The 21,984-nt window shown below is 40.9% G+C and overlaps 1 protein-coding gene across 2 annotated transcripts in view; it reads left to right on the forward strand.

Annotated features, from left to right (window-relative positions):
- The first annotated feature begins 3,091 nt into the window (after nucleotides 1–3,091).
- Nucleotides 3,092–21,984, forward strand: part of LOC109035441 (caudal type homeobox) — a 67,933-nt gene continuing 49,040 nt past the window's right edge. The window contains exon 1 of one of the 2 annotated variants that reach the window (XM_072299698.1): nucleotides 3,092–3,678. In XM_072299698.1, coding sequence (XP_072155799.1) covers nucleotides 3,264–3,678 — 415 coding nt within the window. In that variant the 5' untranslated portion in view covers nucleotides 3,092–3,263. The remainder of the gene's footprint in view (nucleotides 3,679–21,984) is intronic. The other variant, XM_019049083.2, reaches the window with a different exon arrangement.

The raw sequence follows: 21,984 nt of genomic DNA on the forward strand, positions 1-21,984 counted from the left end.
GCGATTGCACGGTATCATTTCATCGTTGTCATTAGCCGTTCCTCGGAATTAGACGCAACCTCCCCGCGGCCGACCGCGAGCGTTTCCACGGAGGGGGGGGGGGATTTTTATGGCTGGTAATTATGCTCGCTAGCACTCAACCGCCGCACAAGGGCTCCGCTCCGCCCGAGATGTGGAATCTCTTTTCCTTTTCCAAGAAATCTGAATTGAGCTGAGATAAGAAAGAAAATGGAAAATTTCAGGGGATAAATCTGCCATGCTAAGGAAGAACGCCGTGCAAACATTCGAGAGTTGCCAAATTTCCTTTGATAAAATGTTCATTTTTTAGGAAAGTTATGAATACTTTTCCTTTAAATGTTCAGAATCTTTAGGTAAAATTGTGAACTAAATTATCTGAAAAATTGGGAGGAAAATATTCATAAATTTACCAGGAAATTCGCGTTTTATGAAAGGAATGTTGGCAATGTCTGAAGGTTCATATACGGCATTTTTCCTTAATTAGCACGACAGAAATAGACCGATTTTATCAGAAAGGAACCAACCCACATTTAGTTGAAACTGAGAAAAAGAGGTTTGAAGTTTTATTCCTGCATTCCTGCATAAGGCTCGATGTAGAAAATAATCTTTATAACCCCTCTTTTCACTAGACAATTTTGTTTTTGGACTTTCAGTTTTTGGCAGGGAAAATGTACGGTTGGTGAAACTCAGAAACATTCTAAACTCGATTTTTTTGAAAATGCGAGTTGGTGCCTTTCTGATAAACTCGATCCAAATGAGACGTAAGATGAAATACACTGTTCAAAGTCGAGGAGTAAAATTCGGTGCCGGAGTCTATACAACTTCCGAAATCGCCTGCCGAGTGTTATGAATGCTAAGTGAAATTATCACCATAAAAGCGTATGGCACTCCACAATAAGAGTAAATTCCGTCCAGCATTCATGACACTCTTATATTGCCCTTTTTTTCAACGCTGCAAAATTACCATGCGCAGACTGAACTTTTACAAGAAAACTGTCACGTTTTTCTGCTTGAAAGTTTCGCTGATTTTTCCTCTAATTTTACGCAAAAATCGACTAAATTTTGGTCGGAAACCCATCGTTTCCTGTTTATGGGAGGGAGGTAAGTCCTTATGCCGTTGCAAAAAAAGTCCACTTGCAGATTTTATTATCAGGGAACTATTGGGCATTTCCAACTGAACTTTCATCATCGTTCTGTGTCCTTTTATTATTCATGGAGTTTGACACGAAAAAGGAATAAGAGCTCGTATCAATTCGGAAGAACCAGTATAATAATACGCATAAAACCTACTTTTTTCTTTCAAATCGATTTTATTTTACCTAATAAATAACAAAATATGTATTAGAAGTTATTTTTTACAAATAAAATATATTACTTACATTTAATTTTGGTATACGTGCAAGCGCAGGCCTTGCCTTGCCTTGAACCTGTAAGGCAGGTAAGTTTAAGGAAAGATTTTTCTCGATATACGCATATAGGTATACAGGGTGTTCTAGACCACCCATATCAGGGTTTTTTCTCAGTCATTTTAGGCCCGAAGAAGTCGGCGACTGCGGGGTCGCATAGGGAATCAACCCCAAAGGAATCCAAATTTCGTGGCCCCGAAGTCCCCCCCCCCCCGGCTTCCCCTCAGGGATGAAAGGAGAGTCGTGGCATTAAAAGTTGAGGGCTCCGTGAAAATTTTGAATTATTCTATCAAATTCAGAAAGTACGGACAATTTTAACGCAAATTGATATCAAGAGAAAATCGGACCAAAATAACCAGGAATAAAGCCTGATACGGGTGATATAAAACACACTATTCATATTTTTAACAGTCTCAGTTTTGACGTTTTGCAGTATAAATTATTAATGAGCAAATTGATAATGCTTAAGTATATTTGTTGAAAATTCTGTAGAAACATTATACAAAAAAATGAGAAATATTTCTCTTTTTTTAAAGAAACTTAAAGGAAAATTAAGAATAAAACTGTCTGTATTTTAGAGACAAGAACTAAGAAGATGAAAAAACACAATTCAAAAATATCTTTGAGTTGAAATATTCGGCGTTCACCTAATTTCAACTTTAAAGAAGTTTCATTGAAAGGAGAGTACTCACAGGACATTATAATTTTCTTCTTTCATTAATGTACCCAATATTATTCGATCTAATATTTTCCTGAAAGAAATATAAATTTATATTTTAGAAATTTTGGCAGACGTTTCAAACGGTTCCTCGTTTAACCACTTTTTTAAATTTTATTAAGTGACTTACAGTATTTTTCACTTTAGATAGATCCCCGGAGCGCTTAGAATCCTTTGGCATAGGTTCAAAATGATAATATCATAATTTATCTATGTAGTGTTCATGAAATGAAATAAATAAAATAAATGTAAGCAATGAAACACAAACGCATTGTGAATTTGGAAAATAAGTAAAATAAAAGAATGGGACATTTGGAAAACCGAGCGGCTATTTATAAGGAAAAATATCGCTTAACTGGCAGTATTCGGAAAAATGAGGCAGCAACTTTGCTGCATTCTATACAGTAATATATATTGCCGTACTAAGGAAGAACGCCATATGAACCTTGAGGCGTTCCCAAATTTCCTGTAGTAAATCACACATTTTCGGGAAAATTTGCAAATATTTTTCTCCAAATTTTTCAGATAATTTTGTTCGCAATTTCACATAAAGACCCTGTAAATTTCAAGGAAAAATATCCATAGCTTTCCTCAAAAATAAACATTTTGTTTGCGGGATTGTTCATATGGCGTTTTTCCTTAGCATGGCAGTATAATACGCGAGCTGATGTTCTTAGTTTTTCCCAATTCTGCGTAAGATCACTATAATGTGTATAAAAATGGCAGATCTAACCTCGAAACTGCAAAAATTGCCAAGTTGTTTTCTTTGTCCTACAAAATCGTCAGTTTGCAGTTAGGCGGTGTTGATCCTTAGTCACCGAAGCATGGTGATAACAAAAAATGGAGTCTTGGACCCTGTGCGGCGCCCGGATCGAAGGGAGGAGAGCTCCCGGAGCCAATGAGCGCGGACCGGCGCGGCGACTGGCCGCCTCGGCCCCGCCCGCCACTCCATGGCTCTCTTCCGCCTGGGCGAGCGGCGACACCTGTTTTTTACCCAGTTTCCAGTGCGGAGCGCCCGTCACCGACCGTGTCGCCGCGACTGTGTCCACTGTGTTCTACCCCGTGCTACCCCGCGTCAACTGTGGCCGTGTGTGTGTTTTTGATGTGTCTGTGATACGAGGATGATGGATCATTTCACGGCGAGCATGTACCGGCACCACCAGAACCCCTCGTACCCGCCGGCCGGCGGCTGGTACTCGAACCCGTACCACCAGCAGCAGCAGTTCCTGTCGTGCATGCACGAGTCGAGCGAGCAGACGGCCCCGTGGGGGCACCACCACCACATGTTCCAGTCGCCGCAGGACTGGGGGGTCACCACCGTCTCCGACCTGGTCAACGTCAACGTGGGGCCCCAGGCGGCGACCCACGAGGAGCACATCCTCCCTTCGCCGCCGATCACCGTGTCCGGCAGCGAGATCTCCAGCCCGGGCACGGTCAACGGGTCGTCGTCCCCGCAGCTGCCCCGCCCGCCGCCGCCCAGGAGTCCCTACGAGTGGATGAAGAAGTCCAGCTTCCAGAACAGCACACCCAATCCAGGTTAGCCCCCGTGTACTCTAACGAAACTATTATGCGTGGAGCAGGAGGTGGCGTGGACCAGGAGCTTCTTGTGGAGCGAGTCGGAAAGACACCCCATCAAGGGGGACCTGCGGTCTAATAGTTGAAATTGATAGACAAAGCTATAGACAAAGAGGACACCGAGAGTTTGGAGCGAACCTACTGGTTGAAATGGGTGGTTCCTGTAGACCAAGGGATAAAATGATGGACTAACTGTAGGGTCTCTGGGTTGCCGTTATAGTTAGTCCATTAGCCATCTTCTTTGTCCATTGCAACCATCCGTTTTTACCAATAGGATCCCAAATGGGTGGATCCTGTAGACCATAAGGGAGAAAATGATGGACCAACTGTAGGGTCTCTGGGTTGCCGTTAGTTAGTCCATTATCTACCTTCTTTATCCATTGCAACCATCCGTTTTCACCAATAGGATCCCTCCATATCCCTGTTATCTTCTTTGTCTATCTCTTTGTCTACCAATTTCAACAATCACGCTGCTGGGTAGCACAGAAAGACACCCCACCGAGGAGGGTCTAAAAGACTCGGCATGCGTCGAGAAGGGCGGTTGAATAGAACTTCCACACTGTTAAAGAGTTAAGAGTGAAATTCGATACCGCAGTCTTTATATCGACGGCGAAACTACAAAGATGCGTATCTCGGTTACGGTGTTTCGATATCTCCGCTACTATTTTATTTTTTAAAAGGAGACCGAACCGACACCATGGCTTGGAGTTATCACAGAGAATTCCTATTAAATAGAATTTAATTGCCGGAATTTTCAAATAAACGACGTTCGGTAGGAATTTCCCACGTGGAAAACGAATTATGACAGGTAGATTGGTACGCCGCAAACCGAGACATAACGCATATGTCTGCAGTTTTACCATGCGCCCAAAGAACCCGAGTGATACAAAATACGGGGTAGGATTTTCTCTCCATACGGAATGACCTGATGTTTTAACGGAGCGGAATCTACCTTTTTCGTAAAGTGTCGTGCTCTATTCGTCGTTTCCTCCAAGAATAAACGTAACTACATTTCAATGTTGTCAAATTTACCCTCGTAATTCGCAATTTTAATTAGATTTTTTGGCATTTTCCGACAGAAAATTCCACTTATTTTCCATCTGATCTCGTGCAAAAATCAGAAAAATTTTGGACCTAAATTGCACTGCTGTATATTCTTGTCGTTGACTAAATGGACTGCATTTTGCAATTTGGAAATATACATTCTGGCCCGGTTTAAAAACTACGTATGTGCCATTAGTTTCCCTATGCACATAAGTGTTTTTTCAGATGAGCTAAAATTTATAGTTCCAAATTGCAAAATCCAGTCCAAATATGTGACTAGAAATTCAAATTTCCAGTCAAAAAGTACCACTGAGGACCAAATTTTACTAATTTCTGTTAGGTAGACACCGAGAACGTATTTTTCTGCAAATAGTGCCTTTTGATTTAAATCTGTGTCGTGGATTTCGAATTAAGTCAAATGGAATTATGTGCGATTTCCCCTATATCTTGCTTAATTAAGACAAGTATCGTATTTGTTAGGAGTTTTCGCCATCACATGTTGTTAGAGGAACTCTTTGGCTTTCAAACAAGCCCCAGAGGATTAAAATCGGTCCATTAATAATAAAGAAACGCCAATGATTTTGCAAAACTTGCTCCACTGAAAAGATTGAAGCACGCATGTATGTAGTTCCGGATGGCTGAGATACGTCCAATCAGCACAATGCAGCAGCGTTCATCCGTGAGTAACGCGGTTTCTGCTTAAGTTTGACATAACTTCCAACCATTTTTAGGCCACTTTTTTTGCGAAAAGTGGAAAGTGATAGAATACAGCACTCACAGCAATTCACTTGCTGATGGCGCTCCGTGAAATTTTGGACTCGCGCGAAGCGGAGGTGGGTTCAGAAAAATTCCCTTTTCTAGAGTTCTGTTGAACTGAATATAAAAATCTATGGCGCGTTAGGAAGCTGAGAGTAGTGACTTTTTAACACTTATACAAATTTTCTTTATCTACTATAATTTAGGAGGTATTGAATAGGCACTACTTTTTGGGCAACCCTCGTAATTTCCGGAATTGAACTCTGGAGGACACAAATCCATGCTGTAACTTTCGTAAAACATAGGGTTCCAATATTTTCCACAAAATTTCTAAATTTGTTAATCTACATTTTTATAAAATGAAAACATTTATGAAAATTTGCAACATTATACCACAGAGAGATAGTTAATTTTTTTTTTTTTTTTTGCGTCCACCGCAATCAGTTTGTGTCATAAATTGTCTCTTTGATTTCTCAATTTTTTTTCTAATTCAACCTTCAGGTTTATACTTTTGAGTAATTATACTAATATACATCGGTAGGTTAAGATCGAATAATGAGTGGAAGTCGGCTGAAAATGCTAAAAAATGAGGGGAAAATACGATTTTTTGCCAACTAATTTACGCTGCTATACATTGTTGAATCGGCTTTTATAAGATGCAACTATTCGGCCTCTGCGACCACGCTAGGAGGTATCCTTTCACAATGAAGGCGTTTCTAATGCGTCGTCACACTTCATCAAATAATTATCTGAAGCAATCGCATTACTTACAAATCTACGCTGCTACATTGTTGACCGGGATTTTAAAAGATGCAACTATTCGGCATCCGCTGCCTCGCTAGGAAGTATCTTTTCTCAATGAAGGCGTTTCTTATGCGTCGTCACACTTTGTCAAATAATTTGTTAGGAAGAACATTAATCATTAAGGAAATTGTAGGATTTACTGTGTTTACTTTAAAATCAGTTGTATTCGAACAAAATTTAACTGAACTGTCAGTGTTAACTCTCATTTACTGACCTAATTGTTCATAGGGCTTCACGTCACTCTGCCTACTCTCAAACAAATTTCGTCAAAGATGCATCATTTTGAAAATATGCAACTTTCAGCACATCTTTACGGTTAATTAACCAGAATTTGAGCAGCTTTGGTCACCTTTTTTGGTTGAAAAACGAATTATACAGCGCAACTCATAAACCGAAATCTAATTCAGCGGGCACAACTCAACGAGTTTAAAACCAAATGTAGCTTAACCTTTTCACGTACTGCAATTCAGACCCACTAATATCGAATGAACTCGCAATTTTCTAATTTAGAAATGTGCCTCCCTATATTTTGCATGAAATTCAACCATCTTTAAGCCATTTTCTTGCGATAATCGATAGACACAGCAGCTCATTTGCTGATGGCGCTCTGTGAAATTTTGGACCCGCGCGGAGAGGAGGTGGGTTCAGAAAAATCCCCTTTTCTAGAGTTCTATTGAACCAAATATAAAAATCTATAGCGCGTTAGAGGGCTGAGAGTATAGTGGCTTTTTAACACTTTTTACAGATTTTCTTTATCTATCTCAATTTAAGAGATATTGAATATGTAAACTTACTTTCTGGACGACCCTTCGCGTAATTCCTTGATTTTTTTTAACAAATAGAGATGAAAATTCAAAACCGCGCCATCATTTGTTGCTAAGATTTGTTGATTTGGTGTTTTGATATTATAAATTAAAGAGCCTAAACACTTCCAGTTAATTGACTGTTTATAAAGAAATTTTTCGTAAATTTTGATTTTATTTTCATGATGCGTTGTTCCGATTAAGCAACTGCTTTTTTTTTTTATCAAACGACAGGAATAGTTGCATATATTGCAACACCTGATCGCACAAAAGATTCGAATTTCCACCAGTGGCGTGGCGTACTTTGCGATTATCGATTGATCTACCATTTAACTCTATGGAAAATGATCGATAAACAGGGCTTCGCAACAAACACTTTAATGATCGATTCTTTACCACAACTTCAAATAGGGAAATATCGATCATCGATCATTACGTCTCGCTCATGATTTTCACTCTTCGAATAGGAGCATGCATTTTTGTTTGTTCTGTGATATACTATTTATAGTATTACTTTCCGCTAGGAAACCGCCGAAAATAGTATTTTTCTCAATGACATCATTTTTCAACACATTACTCTTTCCGGTAACATGGCAATCACGGGCGGCAAAAAATAGATCAATAGGTTAGAAGCATCCATACTGTTTTATTTAATTGCGCTAGGTTGGATTCGGTGTCCCAGTCATCTCGAAAAAAACATTAGTTATATGGTCAAACAATATGTCGTTTCCCGGATGAAGGGACGTAACTCCATTGCAAAGTTGCAAAATTGACTCAAACAATTCAATTTCTTACAAGAATTAATCTGCGAAATTTTCGTTGAAAATTTTTCTGATTTTCGTATGAGATTACAAGAAAAATCAGTATTGTTTTCAACTGGAAATTCCCGAGATTCTTCCGTTAAAAAAGAAATGTGCGCGAGGAAATTTGGCAACAATGAAGTGCAGTTACGTTCTTTCGTGAGGGAAACAACGAATTGAGGCATCGATGAGCACCCTTGCGCGGCTAGTATAAAGGGTTGAAAAGGCATTGATAACCCATCCTGAACACCTTAATTAGACCGTGTAATTTGTGCCTAAAACCTCAAGGGGCAATTTATGTATACATGGCGTCTTCAGAGGCATCGAAAAACGAGGATACGTGCACCCAGTGCACCGTCGGTGACGTAAAAAGGCTCCTTCAGCGAAAGGAAACCCATTCACCGAGCCGCGGCGTAGTTGCAAAAGCTGCCTCTTTTGTCCATTGCATTTATCTGCCTTTACCAATGGGGAAAATAATAGGCAGAAAACGTATGAGGACACTGGAAAAAAAAATACATTGGATATAGAGTCTAGACTCTTGAAAACATAGACAAGAAAAAGGACTCTTGATTCAATCAGATTTACTTAAGCTTAAATCAAAAGGAAATCCGCTCAAATTAAGAGGCTTGGCTCTTGATTCAAGCTTAAATCTGATTGAATCAAGAGTATTTTTTCTTTTGAATGTTTTTAAGAGTCTGGACTCTAGATACAATGTGTGGTTTTTTTTTTTTTTTTTTGTCCAGTGGACGATTGAAGAAATAAAGCAGGAAATGAGGAGATGCGATCTGCCGGAGGAGCTCTGGCAAGATCGGTCTCAGTGGCGGTTGGGTGCCGCAGAGCGCACAGAAGCGCTAAAAGAGTGGCTTATTAGCGGTAGTAGTGCCAATAGGATAGCTCCATTTTCTCTTATTGCGTTGTTTATCAATTCCAATAATCAGCCCGCTGGAGAGTGTTCGCATGCGTGAATTTTGAATGCATGTTGTGTTTCGCAGCTTTCCCCTGCGGATTGAGATGTCTTCATTTTGTTTTTTGACTGATCGAGTTTGATCATCACTCCATGCAGCGAGCTGATTGTTGCAATCGATAGGCAAAGGAGACATCAGGGATCATGGAGCGATTCTATGGGTTGCAACGGGTTATTGTCCTAGACTCCCGGAGAAAATGATGGACTAACTACTATATAGGGTCTCTCGAGGGTTGCCGGTTGCCGTCTTTCACTGACCTCCTTTGTTCATTGCAACCACCCACTTTCACCAATAGGATCGCTCCGTTTTCCCTTCGTCTTCTTTGTCTATCGTTTTGTCTATCAATTTCAATAATCAGCCCGCTGAACAGGGTTGGACTGGCTCGCATCTGAGGGCGTATACCCATGGCTGGTTAAAGGGGTGTAATGTGATATTTCTTGGTAGAGCATCTACCCTACGTGGTGAGGAGTTCAGGAAATTTTGGCAAAGCAGCACAAGTTTATACACTATTTTCAGGTTCAAAGTTTATTAATATCCTACAGAGTAAAAATTGCAAAATTGAACGAATTGAAGTAACCGACAGACTTCTAAAATTAAAGAAAACAAAACATTAAAGCCCTTAGACGCATCTAAGCACCATTATTTCCAAAAAAACTGAACCAGTGCTGCGGTTTGCACGAGCTTAGGACGTGGGTCTGCAAATCCATCCTAAAAAAGAATCAGACAAGAACCTGAAAAAAGAAGAGAGAACGAGTATCAACACAGCCGAAGGTAGGAGAGATGTGTTCGGGCCTTTTTTTAACTTTTCTCCCGAATCTGAGCGACACCTCATTGACAGCATAGCAGAGCATTGAGAGCTCACGCTTAGCGTCATCGTGCCTTCAATTTTTCGGACGCAGCACGGACGTCCATCGAGTACGAATAGTTGTATCTCTGCGCCGTTGTAAGCGCGCATCCATACCCTCGCTTTATTTCCATATTGTGTTTGTTTGTTTGTTGTTTTCTTTTGTCTTATTCGTAATGGTGCTTCAAGCACTACGTGCGTAACACAGCCGAAGGTAGGAAAGATGTGTTCGGACCTCTTTTTTAACTTTTCTCCCGAATCTGAGCGACACCTTTTTTACAGCATATAGCAGAGCATTGAGAGCTCACGCCTCGCTTATCGCGCTTTCAAGTTTTCAGATGCAGCACGAAAAATTCCTAGTTTCACAATGTGTTTTTTATCGATCAAGGTCGATTATTAAATGATCCTGATTGATAAATCTCTAGTTTCGCCAAGTGTTTTTTATCGATCAAGGTCATTCGATATCGATTCAACAATCAGTCCGCTGGCAGAAAACTTGGGTGCAATTTCTTCGTGGGCCCGATGTGTGAATGACGTGGCTCATTGGGCGAGCGTAATCGTCGTGGCGTTTCACTCGTGCGAGCATGGCGCAAGCGATAATAGGCGAGTTACGGTTGATAAATAGATTGGGATGCCACGGCTTCGCCAAGGGCGGGCGCCGCGCGGAAAAGGAAAATTTATCAAGCGACGAGAGCCTGGAGAATTAGCCACTCGTGAGGGAAGGGGCCAAAGATAAGCCCTGGGGATGCCCACTTTCGTCCCAGCGCCACGCTGCCAGTTCGCTTCTGAAATCTTCGTTTCTCCCATACACGGAAGGGCATAACTACATTTCAATTTTGTCAGATTTTCCCGCGCAAATTGTACTTTTCACAGATGAATTTTGAGTATTTCTAACTGAAAATTTCACAAATTGTTCCTCTGCAATTGTTCCTCTGTTCATTGTATCTCGTGCAAAAATCAGACGAACTTTTGACAAAGATTGTGCAGATTTCTTCTCGTAAAAAATCGAATTGTTTGAGCCAATTTTGCAACCTCAGACTGGAGTTACGCATCGCGGGCGGGAGACAACGAAATGCGGCAGACTTGGCTCCTCAGAAGTTTGTATATATAGTACGAAGAAAACAATGCAGTATCCCAAGATATGACAAGGAAGAAGATCACAACACAAAAATGAATAACCACGGCATTGATATTTATAATACACTGGAAAGAAACACATTTGGATCTAGGGTCCAGACTCTTAAAAATATTGACAAGAAAAAATACTCTTGATTCAATCGGATTTTTGCTTAGATCAAGAACCAAGTCTCTTAATTTGAGCGGATTTCCTTTTGATTGAAGCAAAAATCTAATTGAATCGAGAGTATTTTTTCTTGTTGATGTTTTCAATAGTCTGGATTCTAGATCCAATGTGTTTTTTTCCAGTGTATAAAATCACTAGAGTAACGCGAAAACGCACAATGCCAGGGGCGCGAAGCGCTTCAGGGGGTATCCGCGGTCCTATCCTGAAGGGAGGCACCGGCACCCCTACTTCTTGAACACAACGGCTTGTTCAGGTAAGTCGGGTTTGCAACCTGTATAGGAATGAAGATACTTTCCGTTGTCTTAGAAACGACGAATGTAGCATTTTAACGCGGAAAAGGTGGATAATAACATACTTACGGCGCCAAAAACATGCTTACCGTACTAAAAAGTTTCTTCAGAGGAGCGGATAAAACAGTGGCGAGGCGTGAATGATCGATTATCGATATTTCACCGTGCGTTGCGAACATCTTAATTAACTATTCTTTTCCATATAGATTTAAATGGCAGATCAATCGATATATCGCACAGCACGCCACGTCACTGGGATAAATAATCAAATTTACGTAGGAAAAGCAACGATCGCGGTAAGTTCACGAGCAAGATGGTAACTTTAAAAGCTAACAAACGAACAAATACCACTCTTTTGATGAAACGCAATGAATTCTAGTTAGCTACTGATAGCCTCGCACGAAAAACAAGTTTGGCCTAATAGGCTCTCAGTCAATTCCTAATCAACTAAGCAGACGGAATTATGAGCGCACGTGCTTACGGTTCTCTTGTAGTTCCGTGCGGTAGAATATATTCCGTTGATTGAATTCAGGCTGGCAATATCACGGGTGGTAAATTGAGAATTTTTCACAGAAATATGCATTACTAATTTTACTTGAAAGAATAAATATCTCAAATTTCTTCAAAAACTGCACTTATGCGTATTTTTCTCCAAGTATCCCAGTTAATGTTGGAGTGACTAGTAAATTGAAGAATGATGTCATTGCGATGCAACAGGCCTTTTTGCCAAACTCAATCACATATTTTGTGTCCGCTTGGGTCGGAACAGTTTGCAGACCGCAGCGAAAAATCCGATTTTTACACGGTCGATGAGGCAATGCGGCAGGTTTCCGCAACCCCGCACTCCTCGGACGTGTTTTTCAAACAGAGCGGAGCCTTCCCGGATTCATTTTTTCCTCCTCCCGTTGAAAAAAGAGGGGAAAAGGCCCAATAAAACTTAATTGCTCCGAAAAAGAGCCACGTTAAAAAAAGGACACTCGGGTTGAATCGTGTTTTTTTCTTTTCCCTTTCGTTTTGATTCTCGCCGCGACTCGTTGAAAGGCTTGTAAACGGCGGGCACCGACGGAACGCTCGCTGTGGGCTCACTGCCTACTCGCAGGTATGGCCGGCCTGACTTCGCACTGTGGGCTCGCTCTGGCGAAGGACAAAAAAAATATCTAGAAACTTGATTATTTTTACTTAAACTGCAAAATTATTTAATTCAAACGGAATATAGACTATTGAAATCGTACACTAAACTTAAATGGGCAATTTAATTTTTTACATGAGAACGGTTGTGCGAATTTTTGTGCAAATTTTAGATTTTTTGCTTTTGGTACGAGGCAAATTCCTTCAAATTTTCGAGACCACTTATCTCGGTTCGCGACGCGTTGCAGACTTCCTGTCATATTTTATTTTTCATATGGAAAACTGCTCAACGGCAATTTTTGAAAACTGCCGTAAGTTTCTTTCTTTGTGCGAAGAAAATTCTGTGAAAACGTCCACTTAAAAATCCACTATAACCGGACCAAAAACTAAGTAAGCACGTCTCAGCATAGGCATAATTTGAGGTAAATTCCGGAAGCGTAACGTCGTTTCTGATCATTTTAAAATATCTGCTCAACACGTCCACTATATGGCAGCCTCGTCGTCGCCCCTCTGACGTAAGGGCGTATCTCAATTTTTACGTGAGTCCTGTTTTCTGTACAATGGAGATGTTGCATGTGTGAGGGATTTGCGATTTGACCATTGATTCTTATGTAAAAGTTCGCGAGAAACACGATGGTGCCACTAGTTTTTTTCTGAAATCATCTCCTAAGCTCAAAAAAAGCTCTCAAAGTGAGGCCAAAATAGAGGGGATATCCCACGCTATCCTGAGTGTCCACGTCTACATCAAGACAACCTCTCCATGCAAAGATAGGGAGCAAATACACTGACAGGGCTGCCACTTTATTTGGGGAATCTAAAACTAAAAAAATGGCAACCCTGCTAATGTACTTGCTCCCTATCTTTGCATGGAGAGTTTATTTTTATGTAGAGGTGAACTCTCAGGATAGCGTGATAGCAGGAGAGCTTTTTTTGAGCTTGAGAGATGATTTCAGAGGAAATGAGTGGCACCATCGTGTTTCTCGCGAACTTTTACATAAGAATCAATGGATAAATGGCAAATCCCTCACACATGCAACATTTCCACTCTAAGCTTTCCAGGGCTCATGTAAAAATAGAGATACACCCTCTCGTTAGAGGAGCGACGCTACGTCGACTGCGAGCGAATCAAAACCTTTCCTAAAAAAAACACTCGAGCCATAACGACTTGCCATGGTTTGGATTGAAGTTTCAATCTAACTTGATCTCAATCCGTAAGTTTCCAATCTCGGAGCAGCGCAGCTTGCAGTTGACGCGCTTTCTCCAGTCTCTATAGTTGCGGTCCAGTATGTGCTAACGAAGTGTACTGACTCCTGTCACTTTCTCTTCCGCAATGGTGTATTGAGTCGGAAGGCTCCTTGAAATTCATCTAACATTAAATCTTAGAAGATTAAAAAATGTAAAATATGAAGCTTGAAATCGGATGATCAGACCACATACAGCATGAACTGGACGGAGTTAAACAGAAAGGAACCAAGCCACATCGGGATCGAACCGAGAAAAAGAGGTTTAAAGTTTAGCTCCTGCGCATAAGACTCAATGTAAAAGATAAACTTCAAGTTCAATTTCTGCAATATTTGCTCCAACAAAAACTTTGAATTTTTGGCGATAGATAGTAGAGCAGTGGTTGAGTTCAAAACCACTCATAACTCAATTTTTTCCAAAATGTGGGTTGGTTCCTTTCTGCTTAACTCAGTCCAATTCATCGTTGCGCATGCGGACGAAGGTGCATAGCCACTCGTTGACGTTGCGACTTGCAAAATTTTCATTCGCAAATCATATTTTTGCCAGAAAACTGTTTCAGATTTCTGTTTGAAAATTTTACTGATTTTTTCCCTAAATATGTCGCTGGTGAAACTGTAAAAATACGTATCTCGGTTTGCGGCGTTGCAGACTTTCTTGTCTTATTTGAACTATATTTTGCAATTTAGACCCATAGATTCTAGCCGGGTTTAAAAACAACGTATGTGCCATTAGTTTCCCTTTGCACATAAATGTTTTTCCAGAAGAGGCAGAATTTATAATTTCAAATTGCAAAATGCAGTCCATTTTATATTCTCCGTGAAAAAACTATACCAAACGTCATTTCTTGTAAACTTTGGTGATTTTTATTCTCCGTGTGATGAATATTCTGTGAAAATCCAAGTCATAATGCCGTTTGGGTCTCTCTTTAAAAAATAAAATATACGCGAAGATTTTTAAACACTGCAACTGAGGTGTCCAATTTTGCAGTTTCACTGTCGGAGGTGTTACGGTATTAAGACTGCGCGGTGTCGTGGCGTGCTTTGCTATTTATCGATTGATTTGCAATTTAAATCTATGGAAATGGAAAGGATCGATAAACAGGGTGTTCGCAACAAACAACCTTATAATAAATTCATTACCACAGCTTCAAATGGGGGTAAATCGGTAATCGATCATTCACGCCTCGTCACCGTAAAACTGGTGGTGATACCAAAGTTGTCGCTTTTTTTTTTTAAAAAAAAAAATAAAACGATGGGAAACTCCAGCAGAGAAGGTTTTTCATAGAGTGAACGAATTTTGTTACTGTTGGTACTGCTATCCTTGCGGAAGGTAAAAATAAAGCTTAGAAACAATGAAAAAACACACAAAAATAAGTTTGCATTCGATATTAAGCAATGCAAAGAATTTTTAAAATTGCTGGAGTCGCGTCGTTTACGAACCAGACGATGGAGAATTTGCACGAAAAAAGTTTTAAAAAAAATTAAATTCTACGATAAAGTGCTTAATGAGCTGATTTCACAGTATTTTTCATAATTTTTATCTGAAATGGGAAATTGTAGGAAAATAGATTTAAAAATGAGAAAATGCACGGCTTTGTGACGTCATCTGGCGGCATTTCCCATTTAGAATCCACGTATTTTAGCGAATTAGGTAGTTCGGTCATATTTCCTCTAACAATTGCATATTTTAGAAACCAAGGATATTCACATGCTCAATTCACTCAGTAGTTTCTTCTCTAACATGAAGTTTACAAAATTTCACCAGCAAATGGAAATGTTGCATGTGTGAGGAATTTGCGATTTGACTATTGATTCTCATGTAAAAGTTCGCGAGAAACTCGATAGTGCCACTGGTTTTCCCTGAAATCAACTCCTAAGCTCATAAAAAGCTCTCAAAGTTGAGGCAAAACAGAGGGAATATCCCACGCTATCCTGAGAGTCCAGGTCTACATCAAGACAAACTCTCCATGCAAAGATAGGGAGCAAATACATTGACAGGGCTGCCACTTTATTTGGGGAGTCTAAAACTGAAAACACGGCATCAATGCTAAGGTATTTGCTCCCTACCTTTGCATGGAGAGTTTGTCTTGATGTAGACGTGGACTCTCAGGATAGCGTGGGATATCCCCTATATTTTGCCTCAACTTTAAGAGCTTTTTTTGAGCTTGGGAGTTGATTTCGGGGAAAACCAGTGGCACTATCGTGTTTCTCGCAAACTTCTACGTAAGAATCGATGGTCAAATCGCAAATTCCTCACACGTGCAACATCTCCATTCTCCATTAGCCGATGCATATGGGTCCCCGATCCAAAAATCCGGGATCCCGGGCCACCGAGCGGCGGAAGAAAACCCGGCGTTCCCGATTTCCATTGAGGCCCGCCGACGAAAAAGCGGGTCCTTTCAGAGGGCGAGCGTTGCCACGTGGGCGGGAAATCATCTCATTCTCGCTCGCGCGGGTGTTGATGTCCTATTCGTCACGGCCCGCGGTGGCAACCGTCGGCGTCTGCGCCGAAAAAAGGGACGTAAAGGCCGGGGGTGGGGTGGGGTTCGCGGACACAAAGGCCGACGCAGCAACACGGAAATATTTTGACTTCTTCATTAGTGACGCTGTAAATCAAGTCGGCGGCTGCCAAGCCACCATTCAAATCCCGAAACGTGAATGGGATCAGCTCCCGACACCGCCCGCGTGGTCCTCCGATATTTCTGCAGTGTTGAGGAAAAGCGTCTTATCAACATTCGAGAGTTGCCAAATTTCCCAAAATTAAACATCAATTATTGAAAACATTTGGGACTATTTTTCATTGAAATTCTCAGATGCTGTAGATTATATTGCAAAATGACTTCTCTGAAAAATTGGGTGAAAAATATCCAGAAGCATCCTCGGAGATGTGTATTTTAGTAGAGGAAGTTTGGCAACATCTGAAGGCTAATACGGTGTTTTTCCTTAGTATGGCAGCTATATTCTGCTGTGCTAACAAAAACTCCTTATCAAAATTCGAGAGTTGCCAAAGTTCCTAGGATCGATTGTTTATTTTTGAGGAGATTTACGAATTTTTTCCATTGAAATTTCGAGATATTTTAGATCTGATCTCGGATAAAGTTCTCTGAAAATTTCGAGGAGTAGTGTTCCCAGATTGCCATGAGAATTTATTTTTTATTAAGAGAAATTTGACAACTTCTGGAGGCTCATGCGTAAATATTTTAAACTTTGATGTGAATACAAACAGTACCCACAAAATATTACAACAAAATTTTGCTCCGTTTTCTTATGGAACAAATGAAATACGAGAGGAAATTAGACAACGTCTAACGGAATTAGGCTGGCTCTGGTTTTAAATACGCCCAACTGTCCCCTCGAATTTCCTCCGAGAACGAGGCAACAAGGTGTAGGGCAATTTCGCCGGTGTAAATATTGAGAGGAGCTGATGGAGGGATCACGATATGGCGGCAATAACTGCCAAAATTATTTTACGGTCACCAATAGTCGGATGATCTAGGTGTTTGATGAACCCCTTCCCGCCGGCCCGGCTCTCGAACGCCAGCTCATAAAAAATATTAATGGTCGACATAAAATGGTTGAGTATTCGGATTTATTTGGATTCGAGCCGTTCGAGGTGGATGTGAATTGCCGGCTTGTTGGGGCTCCCGGCCGCCTTTTATGACGCATCTTACGCGCTAAATAATTATGAGCTACTTTGAATTATAACTTAATTTGTTCGAGCCTCATTGTTCCCTTCCTCTACCAGTAGCGTGTGCCTAGGTGTTTACGTAAGGACGGCGGATTAGCATAAGTGGAACTAACGTAAATACAAATAGAGACTCGCATAACCTCTTGGTGACATAGGACTACCTTTATTTATGGCTCCCAAAAAGACTTGTTTCCTCATCAAAAGTTCATGCCAAATCTGGAGAGCAATATGTGAACATTTTTGAACTCTGCTTGTATATATAAGGCATTAGCGTTCACTGTTCATACAGGGTTATTCAAAAGTCACGCACCACTGCTGGCCATGAGGAAGGTGGTCATTTGAAATTTTTGAGTTGCCCCCCGCTCCCCTCGCCCCGAGGGGATCAAAAACTGGAAAGTATCCAAAAAAGTTTCCCCCTCAATATGAGGCAAAACTTCTTAAACTGCAAATCGATATCGAAATTAGAACTAAAGTTATGGCCAGTGGTGCGTGACTTTTGAATAACCCTGTATCAGGATTTAGTCAATATGAACCTCTCTTTTGGAGAATAAAAATCTAAGTAGGTTAAACCACTTTGTAGAATACAGACCCGCTCGTTAAAAACTGAAGCTTTCGCGATAATTTCCTCTTTCCTCCGATACACGGTATTTTGACCCAGGGTCGGACTGGCTCGAATCTGAGGCCGTATAGACCCTTGACTGGTTAAATGGGTGTAATGTGATATGTCCTGGTAGAGCATCTACCCTACGTGGAGAGGAGTTCAGAAAATTTAGGAAAAGCAGCACAAGTTTACGCTATCTTCAGGTTCAAAGTTTATTATTCGTAGAGAGTAAAAATTAAATTGCGCGTATTGAAGTAACCGACGGACTTCTAAAATTAAATAACACATAAAACATTAAAGCCCTTAGACGCATCCAATCACCATTATTTCCAAAAAAAACCGAACCAGTGCTGCGGTTTACTCGAGCTTAGGACGTGGGTCTGCAAATCCATCCTAAAAAAAAAATCAGACAAGAACCTGAAAAAAGAAGAGAGAACGAGTATCAACACAGCCGAAGGTAGGAGAGATGTGTTCGGGCCTCTTTTTTAACTTTTCTCCCGAATCTGAAAATGAGCGACACCTCATTTACAACATATAGGAGAGCTCACGCTTCGCGTCATCGCGCCTTCAATTTTTCAGATGCAGCACGGACATCCATCAAGTACGAATAGTTGTATCTCTGCGCCGTTGTAAACGCGCATCCTTTCCCTAGCTTCATTTCCGCATTCTGTTTGTTTGTTTGTTTGTTTCCGTTTGTCTTATCCGTAATGGTGCTTCAAGCACTACGTGCGTAACACAGCCGAAGGTAGGACAGATGTGTTCGGGCCTCTTTTTTAACTTTTCTCCCGAATCTGATTGGCACCTCATTGACGGGAAAAGGTAAGTTGAGTCCCAAACGATCTTTTGAGGGTAAGTTGAGTCCCGTCAATTAATCACCCATAGGTAAGTTGAGTCCCGTCAATTAATCACCCATAGGTAAATTGAGTCCCACTGTAGTTGCGTTGGTGAACAGTGAATAGTAGTGGAAATAAATAAAAATACTAAGGCATCGTCAACATCTCCTTCACTTAAAAATGGCAAGCCGAAGAAATATTTTAAATAATTGCTGAGTTCAGATCGAGAGTCTTTATACACGGTCGCTAAGCCGCACTTTCGTATGTGGCGCCACCAACTCTGCCCAAGATGAAAGCGACATCCCTTAAGTCTAGCATTCGGCCACACTCAACGAGCTGCTTTGTGTATACCTTCTTCGAAGTCCACAAAAACTTCTTTCGGTTGGAACTTTAAACGTAAATATTCACAGCGCTTGACGACAAACCGAAGTGCTGTTGCGTACGTATCAGTTTTTTTGTCAGGCAATAACAAGAAAACCAATGGAACAAATCGACCTTTGTAGTAACCATGAATCGTGAATACTTGCAGATAAAATTTAAGCTTTTTACAAACACTTAACTTCACAAAACATTTACTTCATTTCTTACCTCTCACGCACCTTTCTCCCATCCTCACACATACAGTGATAATGCTACCGGGACTCAATTTACGCACCACCAATTAGGAGTCGGGACTCAATTTACCTTCTCCCTTAATGACCTCAATGCATTGGGACTCAACTTACATTCGTCCTCATTGACAGCATATAGCAGAGCATCGAGAGCTAACGCTTCGCGTCATCGCGCCTTCAATTTTTCAGATGCAGCACGGACATCCATCAAGTACGAATAGTTGTATCTCTGCGCCGTTGTAAACGCGCATCCATACTCTCGCTTTATTTCCATATTGTGATCGTTTGCGTTTGTCTTATTCGCAATGGTTCTTCAAACTATTAGCATAGAGCAGAGCATTGCGAGTTCACGACTCACGCCGCGCCATCGCGTCTTAAATTTTTTATATGCAATGTGGACATCTATCTTACGCAAATAGTTGTATCACGTTTACACTTTTGATGTCTCTTATTTTTGAATTTCCAGATAAAATAAGGTTAAGTTTGCCCGAGATATAATGCTATGGTGCGTCCAAATCAATAGTCATTTTGAAAAGGAAGATATATGTTTAAAGGTCTCTCAAGAGGTCTGTAAAGGGTGCGTATATCTTAAAATCGAACCGGCCATCACTACACATAGCGAAAGAAGGAGGGGGATGATAAAGCACCTGTACGTCAACAAAAAGGTGAAAACTTCACAGAAAAGTGTTTACGCTTCAGAAAATAGTTCTTGGACTTCTGTTAACCGCACTATCATGCGTAAAAGCACCTTTCTTTACTCCTAACTCTCTCTTTCTCCGTTCATTTAAGAAATTTTCCGCATATACTTCGGTCGTAATTTTTTTCTCTTCTTATTTTGCTGTCTGTCAGAGGGGCGCGTTTTCGGCGCGCCAAGGGGGCGTAGCTGCCAATGGTAGACTGGTCTCATGGCCAGTCCGAGCCCGTTTTGACCGCGTTATAAGCAGAAAGGAACCAAGCAATATTACCTTTCGTCAAATTTAATTCAGCAATTCAATTTTTTACATGAGAATGGTTGTGCTGATTATGGTGCAAATATCAGTGAATTTTCTGCATAATACGAAGAAATTCTTCACAATTTTCAAAGGAATCCGCAAAAAAGTTTTATTGTGAAAAATTAAATTGCCTCCATTATTCGGGAATAGCTGTTGTTGCTTGGTTCCTTTCTGCTTAACGCGGTCCATTTGTACACTGGTCAAGGCCTGATCGCAGTTAATTTGTCAAATGAATTGGATTCACCCCTCTATCCCCCCGCACCCCCCATCACATCCAATCATAATGTTCGATTCCACCCAAATTCTCTTTGGTCTTTGCTTGCAAGCAAAATATCGATGACCTCGATGAAGTGCAAAACCAAATATCTCCATTGCGGTGTTTCAACATTTCCGCGTCAACTTGATTTTTTCGAGAGTAGAAATTCAGCTTTAAAGATTGAAATCAGTACAGAAAATTCTGCCCACGGAAAAGAGAAATCAAGGCAAAAATTGCGTCGATCATTTTTCCGAAGAAATTAAAGTAAAACAGGAATTCCACAACGTCGAAAACGGAGATACGTGGTTTCGCCTTTATAGCCATCGATATTTTAATCATTTGATTTCATTGTAAACTTCAAACGCTGATTCCGCTCCCATACGAGCTCGAAACTTTCAACCAGTGGCGAGGCGTGGATGATCGATTATCGATATTTCCCGTTTAGAAGGTGTGGTAAAGAATCGATTATTCAGGTGTTCGTTGCGAATAACCTGTTTATCGATCCTTTTCCATCGGTTTAAATGGCAGATCAACGATGTATCGCAAAGCACGCCACTGCACTGAAAACATAATGTGTTGTTTTAGCATCTAGGATGTCGAAAATGTGTCTGGTGATCCCGAGATGCTGCCTTTACTGCCCCCACAGTTAACTTTACATCCTGTGAATGCAAATTTAACTGCGTGGGCAATCAAGGCAGCATGTTAGGATCACCAGACACATTTTTGACATCGTACGTGCTAAAACAGCATACCATTTTTTTCAGTGTGCTTTCGACGTGTTCTGCGTAAAATTTTGGTGGGGTACTATATCTTTTGGATCTTATATTTGAAGCATTAGGAGCATACATACATACATACATACATACATGAGTTGCTTTTATAGCACTCTCTGGCGCCCTGCGACGCCTAATCGCCACAAAACTCGGTCTTCCCACACTCGATCAGGGGGTTGCCATTCCCTCATCTCTATCAAAACCCCCTGTCGCCACCCTCTCACTGGGCGTCCCCTTCGTCTCCTCCCAGGAGGAACCCAATCAAGCACCTTCTTTGGCAGTCTCTCTTCCGTCATCCTATTATAACATGACCGTACCAGAAAAGCTGTTGACCAGGAGCAAAAGGTGCATAAGTGAATTGCAATGTTTCAAAATTTCCACCGACTCACTATTTTTTCTGAATAAACTTCTTCCGCAATACTGCTGTACTAAGGAAGAACGCCGTATGAACTTTCAGACGTTGCCAAATTTCCCTTAATAAAACACGATTTTCCTGGTCAACTTATCAATATTTTTCCTCCAATTTTTCAGATAA

The sequence above is a fragment of the Bemisia tabaci genome, chromosome 4 (genome assembly GCF_918797505.1).
Source record: "Bemisia tabaci chromosome 4, PGI_BMITA_v3".
NCBI classification, from domain to species: Eukaryota; Metazoa; Arthropoda; class Insecta; order Hemiptera; family Aleyrodidae; genus Bemisia; species Bemisia tabaci.